At 43.6% G+C, this 22,500-nt stretch overlaps 1 protein-coding gene across 4 annotated transcripts in view; it reads left to right on the top strand.

Annotated features, from left to right (window-relative positions):
* LOC106581426 (cGMP-dependent 3',5'-cyclic phosphodiesterase) overlaps nucleotides 1-22,500 on the top strand; it is a 294,095-nt gene that overhangs the window by 189,063 nt on the left and 82,532 nt on the right. For all 4 annotated transcript variants that reach the window (XM_045704010.1, XM_045704013.1, XM_045704012.1 and 1 more), the window contains 2 exons: nucleotides 19,971-20,060; nucleotides 21,530-21,618. In XM_045704010.1, coding sequence (XP_045559966.1) covers nucleotides 19,971-20,060; nucleotides 21,530-21,618 — 179 coding nt within the window. The remainder of the gene's footprint in view (nucleotides 1-19,970; nucleotides 20,061-21,529; nucleotides 21,619-22,500) is intronic.

Consider the following 22,500-nt stretch of genomic DNA (forward strand, 5'->3'; position numbering starts at 1 on the left):
GTCCCCATGTGCAGTTGCAAACCGTAGTCTGGCTTTTTTTATGGCGGTTTTGGAGCAGTGGCTTCTTCCTTGCTGAGCGGCCTTTCAGGTTATGTCGGTATAGGACTTGTTTTACTGTGGATATTGATACTTTTGAACTTGTTTCCTCAAGCATCTTCACAAGATCCTTTGCTGTTATTCTGGGATTGATTTGAACTTTTCGCACCAAAGTACGTTCATCTCTAGGAGACAGAACGCGTCTCCTTCTTGAGCGGTATGATGGCTGCGTCGTCCCATGGTGTTTAAACTTGCGCACTATTATTTGTACAGATGAACGTGGTACCTTCAGGCATTTGGAAATTGCTCCCAAGGATGAATCAGACTTGTGGAGGTCTACAATTTTTTTCTGAGGTCTTGGCTGATTTCTTTTGATTTTCCCATGATGTCAAGCAAAGAGGCACTGAGTTTGAAGGTAGGCCTTGAAATACATCCACAGGTACACCTCCAATTGACTCAAATGATGTCAATTAGCCTATCAGAAGCTTCTAAAGCCATGACATAATTTTCTGGAATTTTCCAAGCTGTTTAAAGGCACAGTCAACCCACTGGAATTGTGATACAGCAAATTATAAGTGAAATAATCTGTTTGTAAAATGACTTGTGTCATGCACAAAGTAGATGTCCTAACCGACTTGCCAAAATTATAGTTTGTTAACAAGAAATTTGTGGAGTGGTTTGAAAATGAGTTTTAATGACTCCAACCTAAGTGTATGTAAACTTCTGACTTCAACTGTATGTTTCTGTTTATAATTTCCAACATTTTGGTTGGTAGGCTATTTGTAAGTCAACGTGTCTATAATTAGATACATGCCGTTTATCTTTTGTCATTACACGAAATGTCATTATATTAAAATGTATGTACTTACTGTTGTAAATCGCTCTTGATTAGAGCATCTGATAAATGACTAACATGTAAATGTGAAAATGCTATGTTGCCCTAGTAGACTAAATAAACCCTTGCTCAACAAAATAATGTAAATAGTAGAATGAATGCTTCAATCTAGTTGACATCTGTAAAGTTTTCTGTGTCATCTTTCCCGGAGCAAAGACGTTTAGGAACCGGGGAGAAAATACAATAAAGCAACAACAAAAGGGAAAGATTTTCTGTGCAAAATGTCCAAATGACATCAGTTTGACCGGTTGTAAGGAAAAATAAAGTTGTAAAAACGACTCAGCGCGTTTCTGATAAGATTGCAGTTCGGCTTGGATGCAGATTTTCTGTGGTTGAAATGCGTTTTTATGATGATTTCATGAAGAAGACAACACCTCTACAGATCGTATGTAACAGCATTTAATTCCCTCAAGACGCAGAACGAAATAAATCAGATTTCTCTACTCCTGTTCCCAAATTTTACTGTAAAAAATGCTTAATTCTGCAGGAGTTATTACTAATGTTATAGCCATATTCGCATATATATACTCCGTTATGATGTAAGCCTGGAGGGTTTTTTCTAGGTGTGAAGATATTTCAACAAGTCCAGGCGATGACAGGCTACACTGATTACTCGAGTGGTTCCCAAGTTTCTAAACCATACCAAACCATCTTTGGTATAGTGCTGCCATAATATTTTAATTGAGGAAGTGTGTCATTAGGATATTTTAGAAGATTCCTAAATGCCCCCCAGCATTCAGATGTGAGCTAAACAGTGAACTTGCAATTGATATGCGTTTTTAGGCTGTGGGTGAGAAAGATAATTTGTTTCAAACATTTAACATTTGTCTGCTGTTTTGTGATCTATTAACGGCAAGGGTTGCATTAAATAGGTGCAATATTTTTTTAAGATGCATTTGGCGATGTTAAATTAATTCGCACAAAACATATAAACAAAAGCATTCACTGTGGAAGTTCATACATGTAGGCCCTTCATATATAGGCTATGCTCAGCACTTTGTTAAATTTATCCAATCAGTTATTGTTTTATTGCTCAAACGGTGAGCAACACCTGTAAAACTCAGATATTTCTCTCCAAACACAGGGATGTCGATTCGCACGGGACTAGTATGATCAGAGGACTTTGGAGTTTGCCAAAAAACTGTAGGTTATTCTGGTTAGTCGTCCAGATTTCAATTTCCATTGAACCCATCCAAACAACACATGATCTCTAAACAGTAGGCTACAGTTCCCGTGACATGCCATTGGCCTATTTGAAGTCTGTCTTGTGACTAATCGTTTGTATAGCGCCTCACATGATCACACATAACGAAGTCCGGTACTACTATCATCCTCTTTTACTACTTCAACAAGTCTTTACTAAACAGCTTTTCTGGCCCTCCCTTTTTTTATTTTCAACTCTCCTTTTGCAGCTTTTGTCTTATTGAATTAAACTTCGACATTGTCCATTTTGCCTCCGTTGATTGATGTTAACGTTTTCTGCCTGTTGCCAAAAGCATTATTTGGCGATTGGTTGTGTAGGATATTTGGCTGCGCACAGTTAAGCACGAAAGTTTAGGATTACAGTGCATTCGGAAAGTATTCAAACCTCTTGACTTTTCCAAATTTTGTTACGTTACAGCCTTATTCTAAAATGGATTAAATAAAATAAAAATAAAATAATCCATAATGACAAAGCGAGAAAAAGGAAACCTGGTACCATCCCTACAGTGAAGCATGTTGGTGGCAGTATTATGCTGTGGGGATGTTTTTCAGCGGTAGGGACTGGGAGAGTAGTCAGGATCAAGGGAAAGATGAACAAGAGATCCTTGATGAAAACCTGCTCAGGACCTCAGACTGGGGTGAAAGTTCACCTTCCAACAGGGCAACAACCCTAAGCACACAGCCAAGACAACGCAAGAGTGGCTTCGGGACAAGTCTCTGAATGTCCTTGAGTGGCCCAGCCAGAGCCCGGACTTGAACCTGGTCATTATTAGGTAGTGTGTTTAGATTGATGAGGGGGAAAAAACTACGTAATCCATTTTAGAATAAGCCTGTAAAGTAAAACAAAATGTGGAAAAAGTCAAGGGGTCTGAATACTTTCTGAATGCACTGTATGCAATAATACCACATAGCCTAAAATAATGAAAGAAAAACCTCAATGTAGACTAAACTCAGCAAAAAAAGAAACTTCCCTTTTTCAGGACCCTCTCCTTCAAAGATAATTCGTAAAAATCCAAATAACTTCACAGATCTTCATTGTAAAGGGTTTAAAAACTGTTGAGAGAGGCTGGACTGAGGGCTTGTAGGCCTGTTGTAAGGCAGGTCCTCACCAGACATCACCGGCAACAACGTCGCCTATGGGCACAAACCCACCGTCGCTGGACCAGACAGGACTGGCAAAAAGTGCTCTTCACTGATGAGTCGCGGTTTTGTCTCACCAGGGGTGATGGTCGGATTTGCGTTTATCGTCGAAGGAATGAGCGTTACACCGAGGCCTGTACTCTGGAGCGGGATCGATTTGGAGGTGGAGGCTCCGTCATGGTCTGGGGTGGTGTGTCACAGCATCATTGGACTGAGCTTGTTGTCATTGCAGGCAATCTCAATGCTGTGTGTTACAGGGAAGACATCCTCCTACCTCATGTGGTACCCTTCCTGCAGGCTCCTCCTGACATGACCCTCCAGCATAACAATGCCACCAGCTATACTGCCCATTCTGTGCGTGATTTCCTGCAAGACAGGAATGTCAGTGTTCTGCCATGGCCAGCGAAGAGCCAGGATCTCAATCCCATTGAGCACGTCTGGGACCTGTTGGATTGGAGGGTGAATGCTACGGCCATTCCTCCCAGAAATGTCCAGGAACTTTCAGGTGCCTTAGGTGGAAGAGTGGGGTAACATCTCACAGCAAGAACTGGCAAATCTGGTGCAGTCCATGAGGAGGAGATGCACTGCTGTACTTAATGCAGCTGGTGGCCACACCAGATACTGACTGTTACTTTTGATTTTGACCCCCCCCCCTCCTTTGTTCAGGGACACATTATTCAATTTCTGTTAGTCACATGTCTGTGGAACTTGTTCAGTTTATGTCTCAGTTGTTGAATCTTATGTTCATACAAATATTTACATGTTAAGTTTGCTGAAAATGAACTTAGTTGACAGTGAGAAGACATTTCTTTTTTTGCTTAGTTTTTATAAATGACACAAAATAATAAAATGTATGGATTTTTTAAGGTATTGTTTTCTTTATTCAACCGGCCCGCCACCCACCCGCCCTTTAGCCACACAATATTGAATGACCCTAAATCCATCCACCCCGTGGATATAACTGCGGGGACTGTGTCAACCTCCACGTCACTAGTGTGTGTGTGTGTTTGTACGTGAGTGTGTGTGTCACTGGTCTCTCAGGTCTGGCTGTATTCTACAGTGCATGTGTCTCCAGTGTTTGTGTGCTACTGGAGATATGGCTCTGTTGGAATAACAGCCAGGACCACAGCTTCACCAACCAGCCCACTCTGCTCAATGTACCTTTTTATTTGTGTGTGTTTATGTGTTGAAAGAAAGAAAGAGAGTTTACTCCGTTCCCTTAAATGCACCTGACATTTCTTTCCCTGTGGAATGACAGAATTATGGTAAAGAGAGTGTTATGGTAATGCAGGTGGTATGGTAATGATGGTGTTATGGTAATGAGGGTATTATGGTAATGATGGTGTTATGGTAATGATGGTGTTATGGTAATGCAGGTGGTATGGTAATGATGGTGGTATGGTAATGAGGGTATTATGGTAATGATGGTGTTATGGTAATACGGGTGTTATGGTAATGCAGGTGGTGTGGTAATGATGGTGTTATGGTAATGAGGGTATTATGGTAATGCAGGTGGTGTGGTAATGATGGTGTTATGGTAATGAGGGTATTATGGTAATGATGGTGTTATGGTAGTGAGGATGGTATGGTAATGATGGTATTATGGTAATGATGGTGTTATGGTAATACGGTTGTTATGGTGATGATGGTGTTATGTAATGATGGTGTTATGGTAATGTGGGTATTATGGTAATGATGGTGTTATGGTAATGCGTGTACTATGGTAATGGTGGTGTTAAGTAATGATGGTGGTATGGTAATGAGGGAGTAATGGTAATGAGGGTGTTATGGTAATGAGGGTGTTATGGTAATGATGGTGGTATGGTAATGGGGGTGTTATGGTAATGGGGGTGTGGTGGTAATGATGGTGTTATGGTAATGATGGTGTTATGGTAATGCAGGTATTATGGTAATGATGGTGTTATGGTAATTATGGTGGTATGGTAATGCAGGTATTATGGTAATGATGGTGTTATGGTAATGATGGTGTTATGGTAATATGGGTGTTATGGTAATGATGGTGTTATGGTAATGAGGGTGTTATGGTAATGATGGTGTTATGGTAATGAGAATGTTATGTTAATGAGGGTGTTATGGTAATGCGGGTGTTATGGTAATGATGGTGTTATGGAAATGATGGTGTTATGGTAATGATGGTGTTATGGTAATGAGGGTGTTACGGTAATGATGGTGTTATGGAAATGATGGTGTTATGGAAATGATGGTGTTATGGTAATGATGGTGTTATGGTAATGAGGGTGTTATGGTAATGATGGTGGTATGGTAATGGGGTGTTATGGTAATGGGGGTGTTGTGGTAATGAGGGTGGTATGGTAATGAGGGTGTTATGGTAATGATGGTGTTATGGTAATGATGGTGTTATGGTAAAGTTAATGAGGGTGTTATGGTAATGCGGGTGTTATGGTAATGATGGTGTTATGGAAATGATGGTGTTATGGTAATGATGGTGTTATGGTAATGAGGGTGTTATGGTAATGATGGTGTTATGGAAATGATGGTGTTATGGTAATGATGGTGTTATGGTAATGAGGGTGTTATGGTAATGATGGTGGTATGGTAATGGGGTGTTATGGTAATGGGGGTGTTGTGGTAATGAGGGTGGTATGGTAATGAGGGTGTTATGGTAATGAGGGTGTTATGGTAATGATGGTGCTATGGAAATGATGGTGTTATGGTAATGATGGTGTTATGGAAATGATGGTGTTATGGAAATGATGGTGTTATGGTAATGCGGGTGTTATGGTAATGATGGTGGTATGGTAATGAGGGTGTTATGGTAATGCGGGTGTTATGGTAATGATGGTGTTATGGTAATGATGGTGTTATGGAAATGCAGGTATTATGGTAATGATGGTGTTATGGTAATGATGGTGTTATGGTAATGCCGGTATTATGGTAATGATGGTGGTATGGTAATGATGGTGTTATGGTAATATGGGTGTTATGGTAATGAGGGTGTTATGGTAATGAGGGTGTTATGGTAATGATGGTGTTATGGTAATGCGGGTGGTATGGTAATGATGGTGGTATGGTAATGGGGTGATATGGTAATGGGGGTGTTATGGTAATGATGGTGTTATGGTAACGATGGTGTTATGGTAATACAGGTGTTATGGTAATGATGGTGGTATGGTAATGAGGGTGTTATGGTAATGTGGGTGTTATGGTAAAGAGGGGGTTATGGTAATGCAGGGGTTATGGTAATGACAAGGTTCTGGGTGAGGGAGAGTTACGGTGGGGAATGTACAAGGTTCATTAAGATCTCCAGACATAGAGAGCCTTCTCAAGCAACACACACACACACACACACACACACACACACACACACACACACACACACACACACACACACACACACACACACACACACACACACACACACACTCACAGGCTGGCACAGATCCAGGTTCATTACAGAGGGTTTCTTACAGGTTGATTGAGTGATCATATTTCATCATATCTAATCCTATTTAATCATATGTAATAAGCTGCTCAGAGCCTGGTGCCTGGGGGAGACATGCTGTACTGTAGCTATAGAACTGACCCTCCCTCCCTCCCTCCCTGCGTATAGTCCCAACATGCCTGTCAATACATAACCTGTTCCTGTGTCTGTCTCCCAGAGTTACAGCAGCCTACAGTTAGTGTAAATATGTGCATGCGTGTGTCAATATATTTACAGATGTGTGTGTGTGTGTGCATGTGAGAGAGAAATATGAGTCTATGTGTGTGTGTATGTGTGTGCGCGCCATTGTGTGTGTGTGCGCATGACGGTGTGTGTATCATTGTGTGTGTGTGTGTGTGTGTGTGTGTGTGTATGTGTGTGTGTATCATTGTGTGTGTGCGCATGACGGTGTGTGTATTTACTTCGGGGGAGGGGGTTAGCAGAACATATGGCTCAGTAAATGTCAGGTAGCTGCTCTAGGTTTACATATTTCTATTGTCAGGTAGCTGCTCTAGGTTTTCATATTTCTATTGTCAGGTAGCTGCTCTAGGTTTTCATATTTCTATTGTCCGTTAGCTGCTCTAGGTTTTCATATTTCTATTGTCAGGTAGCTGCTCTAGGTTTTCATATTTCTATTGTCAGGTAGCTGCTCTAGGTTTTCATATTTCTATTGTCAGGTTGCTGCTCTAGGTTTTCATATTTCTATTGTCAGGTAGCTGCTCTCGGCTTTCATATTTCTATTGTCCAGTAGCTGCTCTAGGTTTTCATATTTCTATTGTCCGTTAGCTGCTCTAGGTTTTCATATTTCTATTGTCAGGTAGCTGCTCTAGGTTTTCATATTTCTATTGTCTGTTAGCTGCTCTAGGTTTTCATATTTCTATTGTCAGGTAGCTGCTCTATGTTTTCATATTTCTATTGTCAGGTAGCTGCTCTAGGTTTTCATATTTCTATTGCATCTTTCCTCATCATGAACCTGCTATAGTTCCATCTGCTATAGTAATGCCCATGCACGCATGTACGCACACTAGTACTGAGCGATTAACCAACATTTCATATTTTCAGTTATTACACAACTAATTATCCGACTTCGGTTCAAATACTTGAATTCCATTTAGTTCTGGTTTTTTGACAGCCCAATGCAGTATTTCTTTAGAGAGAAATTAAATAGTTCACAACAGAAGTCAAGAACTATGTGGGACGCAGGGCTGGAGGAAGTTGTAGTTTTCATTAACCTAGTTCAGCGCAAGAAACATGGTAATTAACTACAATGACCATAAGCCATTGCACCTGTTTTTTTCGGACAAAGACGGATCAGAGAGGAAAAGGCGAAGCGAGAGGTTTCATTCTTGCCAAAATCCATCCAAAATAAGCTAACTGTCACGGTTGTCATAGGGTAGAGATGACCAAAACGCAGCAGGAATATGTGAACTCATCTTCTTTTTATTAAGGACAAAGAAGGTAAACCAAAACAAACACATACACAAAAAAAACACAACGACGAATAACAGGCCAGTAAGGCACAAAGCTATACACAGCACAATCTCCCACAAAAAAAACATGAAAACAAATTCCTAATTATAGGACCTTCAATCAGAAGCAACGATAACCAGCTGCTTCCAATTGAAGGTCCAACCCCAATAAACTAAACATAGAAATAGACTAGACTAGACAGAACATAGAAATACACGAACATAGAACAGTGCCCAAAAACCCCGGAATACATAAATCAAACACCCCTCTACATAGACACACACCCCGAACCACACAAACCAAACACCCCCTGCCACGTCCTGACCAAACTACAAAAACAAATAACCCCTATACTGGTCAGGACGTGACAGTACCCCCCCCCAAAGGTGCATACCCTGGATGCACCTCACACAAATAAAACAAAAATCACCCCAAAACAAAAATAAAAATAAATCCCCTAAACTAAAGGGAGGGAAGGGAGGGTGGCTGCCGTCACCGACGGCACTCGTGCATACACCCCCCCTCCCCAAACCTCCTACAGTGGAGGTGGCTCAGGTCTTAGTCCCCTCCCTGACCAGTCCACCCCCACTGAAAACCTTTGCCGAAGGCCAGTCACTACAGACCCTGGACTGTCCTCTGGGAGCTCCAGACTGTAGGCTGACTCCGGGAGCTCCGGACTGCAGGCAGACTCACTCGGTTCCGGACTGTAGGCAGACTCACTCGGTTCCGGACTGTAGGCAGACTCACTCGGTTCCTGACTGTAGGCAGTCTCACTCAGTTCCGGACTGTAGGCCATCTCACTCGGTTCCGGACTGTAGGCAGACTCACTCGGTTCCGGACTGTAGGCCGTCTCAATCGGTTCCGGACTGTAGGCCGTCTCAATCGGTTCCGGACTGGAGGCCGTCTCACTCGGTTCCGGACTGGAGGCCGTCTCACTCGGTTCCGGACTATACACTGTCGCTGGACACTCTGGACGGGGCACTGTCGCCGGACACTCTGGACGGGGCACTGTCGCCGGACACTCTGGACGGGGCACTGTCGCCGGACACTCTGGACGGGGCACTGTCGTCGGACACTCTGGACGGGGCACTGTCGCCGGACACTCTGGACGGGGCACTGTCGTCGGACACTCTGGACGGGGCACTGTCGTCGGACACTCTGGACGGGGCACTGTCTTCGGACACTCTGGACGGAGTACTGTCGTCGGAAGCTCGGGACTGGGCACTGTCGCCGGACACGTGGGCTGGACGGGGCACTGTCTTGGACACCACTGTACGGTAGTAGCTGTCGTCGGAAGCTCGGGACTGGGCTGATGCACTGGAGGCCTGGTGCGTGGTGCTGGTACTGGATATACCGGGCCGTGGAGGCGCACTGGTGGTCTCGATCGCACCTCCTGCACAACCCGTCCTGGCTGGATGGAACTTGTAGCCCTGCACGAGCGAAGTGCTGGCACAGGGCGAACTGGGCTGTGCAGGGGCCTGATGGTCGCCGTGCGTAGAGCAGGCGTAGGGTAGCCTGGGCCTAGGAGGCGCACTGGTGGCCAGATGCGCTGCGCAGGCATCCTCCTTCCAGGCTGGATGCCCACTCTAGCACGGCAATTGCGAGGGGCTGGGATCACTCGCACCGGACTATGCGTGCGTATGGGCGAGATCGTGCGCACTTCCGCATACCTCGGCGCTCTCCACTCCATACATTCCCCATAAAAAGCACAGGGAGCTGGCTTAGGTCTACTGCCTGGCCTAGCCAAACTACCCGTTTGCCCCCCCCCAAAAAAATCTTGGGGCTGCCTCTCCGGCTTCCTAGCCAGCCGTGTTCCCCAGTAGCGTTCCCAGTCCTCACCAGACATCCTCCATGGACCCTCTCCGGCCAGGATCTCCTCCCAGGTCCAAAACTCCCGACAGTCCACCTGTTGCTCCTTCCTCCGCTGCTTGGTCCGTGTTTGGTGGGAGATTCTGTCACGGTTGTCGTTGGGTAGAGATGACCAAAACGCAGCAGGAATATGTGCACTCATCTTCTTTTTATTAAGGACAAAGAAGGTAAACCAAAACAAACACATACACAAAAAAAACACAACGACGAATAACAGGCCAGTAAGGCACAAAGCTATACACAGCACGATCTCCCACAAAAAAAACATGAAAACAAATTCCTAATTATAGGACCTTCAATCAGAAGCAACGATAACCAGCTGCTTCCAATTGAAGGTCCAACCCCAATAAACTAAACATAGAAATAGACTAGACTAGACAGAACATAGAAATACACGAACATAGAACAGTGCCCAAAAACCCCGGAATACATAAATCAAACACCCCTCTACATAGACACACACCCCGAACCACACAAACCAAACACCCCCTGCCACGTCCTGACCAAACTACAAAAACAAATAACCCCTATACTGGTCAGGACGTGACACTAATTGCGTTTCTGTGGGCTTATTTTTGTGCTAAACTTGTTGCCTGCCTTCCCGCCATTGGCCCGACTCCCATTGTTAGGGCGGAGACATGAGCGTCTCGTCATTATATACAGATCTCTGTACGTATACACTTTTACGCCTGATACGTTAGGTTAGATACACACAGACCACACAGACTGCTCGAAAGAGGAATGTACACAACACAACGACAAGAGGGACAGAGACAGTTTCTGAAACAAGTGAAAGTATTTTGTCAAACAGCTCTGCAGCATACTTAGGCAGAAAAATTTGAAACCGAAATCAAAAACGGTGAATATTTTTTAATAATCGAATCGAACCGACCTCAAAAAGCATTCATCGCTCAGCACTAACGCACACACACACGCACGCACGCACACAATACATCTTTAATGTTAAACGCTCAGAGTTTTGGGTAATCTGAAATGGCAGCATGGCAGACTCCTGGTTCATTGTGGGACAACTAAAATCCAGCTTAAAAGTAGTATAATTTATGGATATACTCAGCTTCTTCTCTTTCTCCCCAACACACACATACTGCTGTTAGGGGAAGTGATGAGCTCTACAGCAGAGTCTCGCGACCTCAATTGCTGGTTGGAACCTGCCCCTCCCAAAATATAGAATTTGAATATAATTGGCCCTCTTTCTGTGACTCATCCACAAACAGGACCAAGCCTGGGATGCTGAGGTGTGACAAACTCCATCCTAGCTGGAAGGGTGCTCTCATCTTATCTATGAACATAGACAGGGCTCTAACTCCTCTAGCTCCACAATGAGATAGGGTGCAGACCAGGCAGCAGGCTGTTAGCCAGCCTGCCAGTTTAGTGGAGTCTACCACTAGCATTATCAGTGTAGACAGCTCAGCAATCCTCATTGAGACCGTGTCTGTGCCTCGATCTAGGTCGGGCAAAACTAAACATGGCAGTGTTCGCCTTAGCAATCTCACTGGAATAAAGACCTCCTCCATTCCTACCATTATTGAAAGAGATTGTGATACCTCACATCTCAAAATAGGGCTACTTAATGTTAGATCCCTCACTTCCAAGGCAGTTATAGTCAATGAACTAATCACTGATCATAGCCTTGATGTGATTGGCCTGACTGAAACATGGCTTAAGCCTGATGAATTTACTGTGTTAAATGAGGCCTCACCTCCTGGTTACACTTAGTGACCATATCCCCCGCGCATCCCACTAAGGCGGAGGTGTTGCTGACATTCATTAAAACAATGACTGCAATTTCGTCTTTTCAGCTTCTAGTCATGAAATCTATGCAGCCTACTCAATCACTTTTTATAGCTACTGTTTACAGGCCTTCTGGGTCGTATACAGCGTTCCTCACTGAGTTCCCTGAATTCCTATCAGACCTTGTAGTCATGGCAGTTAATATTCCAATTTTTGGTGACTTTAATATTCACATGGAAAAGTCCACAGACCCACTCCAAAAGGTTTTCGACTCAGTGGGTTTTGTCCAACATGTCTCCAGACCTACTCACTGCCACAGTCATATCCTGGACCTAGTTTTGTCCGGTGGAATAAATATTTTGAATCTAAAAAAAAATCTTCATAATCCTGGACTATTGGACCACCATTTTATTACGTTTGCAATTGCAACAAATAATCTGCTTAGACCCCAACCAAAGATCATCAAAAGCCGTGCTATAAATTCTCGGACAACCCAGAGATTCCTAGATGCCCTTCCAGACTCCCTCCACCTACCCAAGGACATGGAGTACAAAAATCAGTTAACCACCTAACTGAGGAACTAAATGTAGCCTTGCGTAATACCCGAGATGCAGTCGCACCCCTAAAAACAAAAAAACATTTGTCACAAGAAACTAGCTCCCTGGTATACAGAAAACACTCGAGCTCCAAAGAAAGCTACCAGACAATTGGAACGGAAGTGGCGCTCCACCAAACTGGAAGTCTTCCGACTAGCTTGGAAAGACAGTACAGTGCAATATCGAAGAGCCCTCATAGCTGCTCGATCATCCTATTTTTCCAACCTAATTGAGGAGAATAAGAACAATCCAAAATGTATTTTTGATACTATCGCAAAGCTAACTAAAAAGCAGCATTCCCCAAGAGAGGATGGCTTCCACTTCAGCAGTGATGAATTCATGAACTTCTACGATGAAAAGATCATGATCATGATAAACAAAATTATGGACTCCTTTGAATCGGTGTATTCCTCCAAAGCTCAGTTGTCCTGAGTCTGCACAACACTGCCAGGACCTAGGATCAATGGAGGCACTCAAGTTTTTTAATCTATATCTCTTGACACATTCATGAAAATAGTCATGGCCTCTAAACCTTCAAGCTGCATACTGGACCATTTTCCAACTAAACTACAGAAAGAGCTGCTTCCTGTGCTTGGCCCTCCTATGTTCAACATAATAAATGACTCCCTATCCACCGGATGTGTACCAAACTCACTAAATGTGGCAGTAATAAAGCCTCTCTTGAAAAAGGGAATCCTTGACCCAGAAATGTAAAAAACGATTGGCATATCTCGAATCTCCCATTCCTCTGAAACATTTTAGAAAAAGAAGTTGCACAGCAACTCACTGCCTTCCTGAAGAGAAATAATGTATACGAAACGCTTCAGTCTGGTTTTAGACCCCATCATAGCACTGAGACTCGTGGAGGTGGTAAATGACCTTTCATTGGTGTCAGACCAAGGTTCCGCATCTGTCCTCGTGCACCTAGACCTTAGAGCTGCTTTTGACACCATCGAGCACCACATTATTTTGGAGAGATTGAAAACCCTAATTTATCTACATGGACAAGTTCTTGCCTGGTTTAGATTTTATCTGTCGGAAAGATATCAGTTCGTCTCTGTGGATGGTTTGCCCTCTGACAAATCAACTGTGTTCCTCAAGGTTCCGTTTTAGGACCACTATTGTTTTAACTATATATTTTACCTCTTGGTGATGTCATTCGGAAACATAATGTTAACTTACACTGCTATGCGGACGATACACAGCTGTACATTTCCATGAAACATGGTGAATCCCCAATATTTCCACCCTGGAAGCCTGTGATTCAGACATAAGGAAGTGGATGGTGGCAAATGTTTTACTTTTAAACTCCCAAGAAACAAAGAGATATTCTGTTGGATCTGACAATTAATCTTGATGGATGTACAGTTGTCTCAAATAAAACTGTGATGGACCTCGGCGTTACTCTGGACCCTGATCTCTCTTTTGGTCTCCCTCTGGACCCTGCCGTACATACCTACATACCTACATACCTACACGTATGCTACGGTCACAAGACACAGGCCTCCTTATTGTCCCTAGAATTTCTAAGCAAACAGCTAGAGGCAGGGCTTTCTCCTATAGAGCTCCGTTTTTAATGAATTGTCTGCCTATCCATGTGAGAAACGTAGACTCTGTCTCGACTTTTAAGTCTTTATATCCTGCCTGGTTGGCCCTGTCCGGGGGTATCGTCGGACTGGGCCACAGTGTCTCCCGACCCTTCCTGTCTCAACCTAGGATTATGCCTCAGGACTAGGATCATGAGCCCTAGGATCATGCCTCAGGACTACATGGCCTGACGACTCCTTGCTGTCCCCAGTCCACCTGGTTGTGCTGCTTCTCCAGTTTCAACTGTTCTGCCTGCGACTATGTTCACTGGATGTGCTACCTTATCCCAGACCTGCTGTTTTCTACTCCTTTCCTCTACCACACCTGCTGTCTCGAACTCTGAATGCTTGACTATGAAAAGCCAACTGACATTTACTCCTGAGGTGCTGACCTGTTGCACCCTCTACAACCACTGTGATTATTATTATTTGACCCTGCTGGTCATCTCTGAACGTTTGAACATCTTGGCCATGCACTGTTATAATCTCCACCCAGCACAGCCAGAAGAGGACTGGTGTCACGTGTGCTCCCTCTCCAGCCTCTAGGTCATCAGGTTGCTGGTTATCCTGCACACCTGTCACCATTGTCTCACGCACCAGCGCCTCATGACACTCACCTGGACTCCTCCTTGATTATCTTCCCTATATCTGTCAGTCCCCTTGGTTCTTTCCTTAGGTGTTATTGACTCTGTTTTCATGTCGGTGCATTGTTTGTATTTCCTGTTCCTTGTTTATTTTATTTATTAAAACACTCACTCCCTGAACTTGCTTCCCGACTCTCAGCGCACTCGTTACAACTGGCCATGCCTCAGAGCCTGGTTCCTCTCAAGGTTTTTTCCTAGGTTCCTGCCTTTCTAGGGAGTTTTTCTTCTAGCCACCGTGCTACTACACCTGCATTGCTTTCTGTTTGGGGTTTTAGGCTGGGTCTCTGTATAAACACTTTGTGACATCTGCTGATGTAAAAAGGGCTTGATAAATACATTTGATTGATTGACATGCACTTCAAGCATTTCACTGTTAGTCTACACCTGTTGTTTACAAAGAATGTAACAAATAAAATGTGATTTGATGCGTACGGATGTGCACTATTCACACACTACAATAGGGAAGCAGGTGGAATTAGTGTTTTATCATTTGGTTGGAGTAGTGATTTGTAGAGCAGGTGTTCTGAGCCTCCAGACCAACTGACTCTTCTTTCCCTCTCTCCCTTCTCCTCTCTCACCTCTTCTCTTTTTCTCCCCTCCTTCTTTACCTACCTTATTTAACCATCTCTACCTCCCCTCTCGAATCCCTCTCTCTCTTTCCCCTCCCTCCTTCGTTCCATCCTTCCCGTTCGCCCTCTCCCTCTCCCCTTACCTGTCTCTCCCCTGTTGTCCTCTCATCGAGCTATATTAATCACACTGAGTGCTCTGACATTTGAAGGGCGCCAGTGATCAGAATAATTAAACACCCTCCCTCTCTCTTTATCTGTGTTTGTCTTTCTCCATCGCTCTTTTCCTCCCCCGTTCTCTCTCTTTTTACAGAATAATAATGTGTCGCTACTGTCTAATCTGGCTGTAGAGTATGACCCCTAGTACTTTAGAACTACATGTATCTTTCACCTCTACACTGCACCAGAGTTGGTCATTTATCTTTCACCTCTACACTGCACCAGTTACAGTCATTTATCTTTCACCTCTACACTGCACCAGTTACAGTCATTTATCTTTCACCTCTACACTGCACCAGTTACAGTCATTTATCTTTCACCTCTACACTGCACCAGTTACAGTCATTTATCTTTCACCTCTACACTGCACCAGAGTTAGTCATTTATCTTTCACCTCTACACTGCATCAGTTACAGTCATTTATCTTTCACCTCTACACTGCACCAGAGTTAGTCATTTATCTTTCACCTCTACACTGCATCAGTTACAGTCATTTATCTTTCACCTCTACACTGCACCAGTTACAGTCATTTATCTTTCACCTCTACACTGCATCAGTTACAGTCATTTATCTTTCACCTCTACACTGCACCAGTTACAGTCATTTATCTTTCACCTCTACACTGCACCAGAGTTAGTAATTTATCGTTCACCTCTACACTGCACCAGTTACAGTCATTTATCTTTCACCTCTACACTGCACCAGAGTTACAGTCATTTATCTTTCACCTCTACACTGCACCAGAGTTACAGTCATTTATCTTTCACCTCTACACTGCACCAGAGTTAGTCATTTATCTTTCACCTCTACACTGCACCAGAGTTGGTCATTTATCTTTCACCTCTACACTGCACCAGGTACAGTCATTTATCTTTCACCTCTACACTGCACCATTTACAGTCATTTATCTTTCACCTCTACACTGCACCAGTTACAGTCATTTATCTTTCACCTCTACACTGCACCAGTTACAGTCATTTATCTTTCACGTCTACACTGCACCAGTTACAGTCATTTATCTTTCACCTCTACACTGCACCAGAGTTACAGTCATTTATCTTTCACCACTACACTGCACCAGAGTTACAGTCATTTATCTTTCACCTCTACACTGCATCAGTTACAGTCATTTGTCTTTCACCACTACACTGCACCAGAGTTACAGTCATTTATCTTTCACCTCTACACTGCACCAGAGTTAGTCATTTATCTTTCACCTCTACACTGCATCAGTTACAGTCATTTATCTTTCACCTCTACACTGCACCAGTTACAGTCATTTATCTTTCACCTCTACACTGCACCAGAGTTAGTCATTTATCTTTCACCTCTACACTGCACCAGTTACAGTCATTTATCTTTCACCTCTACACTGCACCAGAGTTACAGTCATTTATCTTTCACCTCTACACTGCACCAGTTACAGTCATTTATCTTTCACCTCTACACTGCACCAGTTACAGTCATTTATCTTTCACCTCTACACTGCACCAGTTACAGTCATGTATGTTCAACATGAAGCCATCCACTCACTATTGTTGCATTCCATACCTGTCACAATATCATGTTGTCATAGCGATTATTAGAGTTTGTTATTTATGCTTTCACATCTACACTGAGTTTACAAAACATTAGGAGCATCTTCCTAATATTGAGCTGCACCCCCTTTTGCCCTCAGAACAGCCTCAGTTCATCAGGGCAGGAACTCTACAAGGTGTGGAAAGCCCATGCCATGTTGACTCCAATGCTTCCCACAGTTGTGTCAAGTTGGCTGGATGTCCTTTGGGTGGTGGAACATTTTTGATACACACGGAAAACTGTTGAGCATGAAAAACCCAGCAGCGTTGCAGTTCTTGACACAAACCGGTGCACCTGGCACCTAGTACCATACCCCGTTCAAAGGCACTTACATTTTCTGTCTTGGCCATTCACCCTCTGAATGGTACACATGCACAATCCATGTCTAAATTGTCTCAAGGCTTAAAAATCCTTCTTTAACCGGTCTCCTCCCCTTCGTCTATACTGATTGAAGTGGATTTAACAAGTGACATCAATAAGGGATCATAGGTTTCACCTGGAATCACCTGGTTAGACTAAGTCATGAAAAGAGCAGGTGTTCTTAATGTTTCCTCATCCCTCTCCCTAAAACCCCAGCCCCTCTCTCTAAAACCCCAGCCCCTCTCCCTAAAACCCCAGCCCCTCTCCCTAAAACCCCAGCCCCAGCCCCAGCCCCTCTCCCTAAAACCCCAGCCCCTCTCCCTAAAACCCCAGCCCCTCTCCCTAAAACCCCAGCCCCTCTCCCTAAAACATGAGGCAACCTGATGGAGGTCATGGCTGAGGGGCAGCCACGCTTTAAAAGCAGCACAGTCAATGGAACTTTAGATCAAATGTGTGTATGTGGGCAGTCCAGTTGAATCTGCTTAGTTTTAGGTGTGAGTGTGTGGCAATCGCTTTGCAGATCGATACGAGGTGATTGATTTCCCCTGGTTATTCAGCCAATCATACACCCACTGACTTAGCTGTGTGTGAGTGTATGTGTGTGTGTCTCCAAGGGATGTGCCACTCAAAGTCAGTCCCACACAGACACACACACACACACACACACACACACACACACACACACACACACACACACACACACACACACACACACACACACACACACACACACACACACACACACACACACACTGTTCCCTCATATAAACTGTATGGTGTCTCTGTTCCCTCATATAAACTGTATGGTGTCTGTTCCCTCATATAAACTGTATGGTGTCTCTGTTCCCTCTAAATAAAGTGATGGTGTCTACTGTTCCCTCATATAAACTGTATGGTGTCTCTGTTCCCTCATATAAACTGTATGGTGTCTCTGTTCCCTCATATAAACTGTATGGTGTCTCTGTTCCCTCATATAAACTGTATGGTGTCTGTTCCCTCATATAAACTGTATGGTGTCTCTGTTCCCTCTAAATAAACTGTATGGTGTCTCTGTTCCCTCATATAAACTGTATGGTGTCTCTGTTCCCTCATATAAACTGTATGGTGTCTCTGTTCCCTCTAAATAAAGTGATGGTGTCTCTGTTCCCTCTATATAAACTGTATGGTGTCTCTGTTCCCTCATATAAACTGTATGGTGTCTCTGTTCCCTCATATAAACTGTATGGTGTCTCTGTTCCCTCTAAATAAAGTGATGGTGTCTACTGTTCCCTCTATATAAACTGTATGGTGTCTACTGTTCCCTCATATAAACTGTATGGTGTCTCTGTTCCCTCATATAAACTGTATGGTGTCTCTGTTCCCTCTATATAAACTGTATGGTGTCTCTGTTCCCTCTATATAAACTGTATGGTGTCTCTGTTCCCTCATATAAACTGTATGGTGTCTCTGTTCCCTCTAAATAAAGTGATGGTGTCTACTGTTCCCTCATATAAACTGTATGGTGTCTCTGTTCCCTCATATAAACTGTATGGTGTCTCTGTTCCCTCATATAAACTGTATGGTGTCTCTGTTCCCTCTAAATAAAGTGATGGTGTCTCTGTTCCCTCTATATAAACTGTATGGTGTCTCTGTTCCCTCTAAATAAAGTGATGGTGTCTCTGTTCCCTCATATAAACTGTATGGTGTCTCTGTTCCCTCATATAAACTGTATGGTGTCTCTGTTCCCTCATATAAACTGTATGGTGTCTCTGTTCCCTCTAAATAAACTGTATGGTGTCTCTGTTCCCTCATATAAACTGTATGGTGTCTCTGTTCCCTCTATATAAACTGTATGGTGTCTCTGTTCCCTCTAAATAAAGTGATGGTGTCTACTGTTCCCTCATATAAACTGTATGGTGTCTCTGTTCCCTCATATAAACTGTATGGTGTCTCTGTTCCCTCATATAAACTGTATGGTGTCTCTGTTCCCTCATATAAACTGTATGGTGTCTCTGTTCCCTCTAAATAAAGTGATGGTGTCTCTGTTCCCTCATATAAACTGTATGGTGTCTCTGTTCCCTCTAAATAAAGTGATGGTGTCTACTGTTCCCTCATATAAACTGTATGGTGTCTCTGTTCCCTCTAAATAAAGTGATGGTGTCTACTGTTCCCTCATATAAACTGTATGGTGTCTCTGTTCCCTCTAAATAAAGTGATGGTGTCTCTGTTCCCTCAAATAAAGTGTATGGTGTCTCTGTTCCCTCTAAATAAAGTGATGGTGTCTCTGTTCCCTCTAAATAAAGTGTATGGTGTCTCTGTTCCCTCTAAATAAAGTGATGGTGTCTACTGTTCCCTCATATAAACTGTATGGTGTCTCTGTTCCCTCTAAATAAAGTGATGGTGTCTCTGTTCCCTCTAAATAAAGTGATGGTGTCTACTGTTCCCTCATATAAACTGTATGGTGTCTCTGTTCCCTCTAAATAAAGTGATGGTGTCTCTGTTCCCTCTAAATAAAGTGATGGTGTCTGTTCCCTCATATAAACTGATGGTGTCGTGTCATAAAGCATTCTGCTGTTTCTGTGTGTAACTCTTGTTGTTTCTGTTTCTTCCCAGGATGCTTTACTGCGGCTGGCAGCAGTTGTTGATGTGCGCTCACTCCGAGATGCTCTCAGAGAAACCGCACAGGGGCTACTGCCCAACGTGGTACGTACACACAGGGCTGCTGGGTAGTGTTGTTTTTTGGGAGGGGTCAAGCAGCCGTTCCTCAAAACTGCACCATTGTATTGTCATTTACATATAGGTGTGTATGTTCAGTATGAGTGACAGGGGCAGAGCTAGTGTCAGAGGGGTGTGGCTTCTCCCTTCTGACCGAATAATGAAACAGAATGAATAGCTGACATGGCCTATCATAAGCACACATCATCTCTAGGGATGTTAACGGTTAGCTGCCGAAAATACATTTTCCCAGTCATGCTTATCGATCTGTAGGTTCATTTGCATAATTTTGTGGAGTTAAACTGTGTATTTTGGTTAGTTTGTCACGTAGACCTGTTTTAGGCTATTTATCACACGCACACCGCATACAGAGCCTAGTTTGAGCGCAATATCCAACAACCTCTCACAGTCTCACGTCAGAATTTTATCCATGTTTCTCAAGACTTCCTCATATGCCATTGAACCCAGCATTTCTCTCCTGTTCTATTGGTTTTCATATCAACTTTATATGGTTGTGCAGAAGCCAAAGGCCAAATCCTTAGTAATATTAGCAACCCATTCTAGTTGTTGCATCTTTACATTCCAATTAGATTTCCACCTCTGTCACATGTACCCGCTGGCATCAGTTGCGATTTAGAACAAACTTTTCCCGCTAATTGGATTTTAGGTAATTTTTTTCAATGTTGTTTTATATTGGCTGCTTCATTACAGTGGCCTAGTTGCATGTTCAGTAATGGCCTTTAGCCTCTTGGCCATTAACTACAAACGTTAAAAAGGCTTGGTTAACTTTGGATTATTTTATAATAATTTTCCGGACAAAATATTTTTATGGCGATTTGGTACTGAATTAATTAGGCTGTTAGTAAGATACCAAAAGTAGTTTAAAACTAACAAACTCACTAAATAAATAAATGAGTAATCATTTTGAAGAACCTGGTCCCTCCCAGCTGCAGACAGCCAGCAGTGGGGCCACCGGTATCAGTCCAGGGGACACTGAAGGAGGTATAGCAACAGACACAGCTCTACTGCACATTACTTTATAAAATTAACACCAGCTCAGACCAATTTCAGTATTTAATGAAATCATATTAAATATCATATTATAAATACATTTAGCCAATTTATATAGTGTTAAATCATGTTTTTTCTTTGGTTTATGGTTTTTGATAAGCTATATCATAGTTCTAAAATGGGTTTTATTATCTGTAGGAACAGGGGGCGGTCGCACCCATGGCCCCGCACCCCATGCTACCTTTGCTTCTGATGTGTGTGTTGTCTTACAGGAGTATGGGTGTGTGTACGTGCTGGAGGGAGACTTCTGATGTGTGTGTTGTCTTACAGGAGTGTGTGTGTGTGTACGTGCTGGAGGGAGACTTCTGATGTGTGTGTTGTCTTACAGGAGTGTGTGTGTGTGTACGTGCTGGAGGGAGACTTCTGATGTGTGTGTTGTCTTACAGGAGTGTGTGTGTGTGTACGTGCTGGAGGGAGACTCGAGGCTGCAGTGTGACGACCCAAGCCATGAGCTACCAAAGGAGGGGAAGATCAGGTATGAAACCCTCAGTATGTGAGTCCATGTGGTATGAAACCCTCTGTGTGTGAGTCCCTGTAGTATGAAACCCTCTGTGTGTGAGTCCATGTAGTATGAAACCCTCAGTGTGTGAGTCCATGTAGTATGAAACCCTCAGTGTGTGAGTCCCTGTGGTATGAAACCCTCTGTGTGTGAGTCCATGTGGTATGAAACCCTCAGTGTGTGAGTCCCTGTGGTATGAAACCCTCTGTGTGTGAGTCCATGTAGTATGAAACCCTCAGTGTGTGAGTCCATGTGGTATGAAACCCTCTGTGTGTGAGTCCCTGTTGTATGAAACCCTCAGTGTGTGAGTCCCTGTGGTATGAAACCCTCTGTGTGTGAGTCCATGTAGTATGAAACCCTCAGTGTGTGAGTCCATGTGGTATGAAACCCTCTGTGTGTGAGTCCCTGTGGTATGAAACCCTCTGTGTGTGAGTCCCTGTGGTATGAAACCCTCTGTGTGTGAGTCCATGTAGTATGAAACCCTCAGTGTGTGAGTCCATGTGGTATGAAACCCTCTGTGTGTGAGTCCATGTGGTATGAAACCCTCTGTGTGTGAGTCCCTGTGGTATGAAACCCTCTGTGTGTGAGTCCCTGTAGTATGAAACCCTCTGTGTGTGAGTCCATGTAGTATGAAACCCTCTGTGTGTGAGTCCATGTGGTATGAAACCCTCTGTGTGTGAGTCCCTGTGGTATGAAACTCTCTGTGTGTGAGTCCGTGTAGTATGAAACCCTCTGTGTGTGAGTCCATGTGGTATGAAACCCTCTGTGTGTGAGTCCCTGTGGTATGAAACCCTCTGTGTGTGAGTCCCTGTGGTATGAAACCCTCAGTGTGTGAGTCCCTGTGGTATGAAACCCTCA

The sequence above is a fragment of the Salmo salar genome, chromosome ssa20 (genome assembly GCF_905237065.1).
Source record: "Salmo salar chromosome ssa20, Ssal_v3.1, whole genome shotgun sequence".
Lineage (NCBI taxonomy): Eukaryota > Metazoa > Chordata > Actinopteri > Salmoniformes > Salmonidae > Salmo > Salmo salar.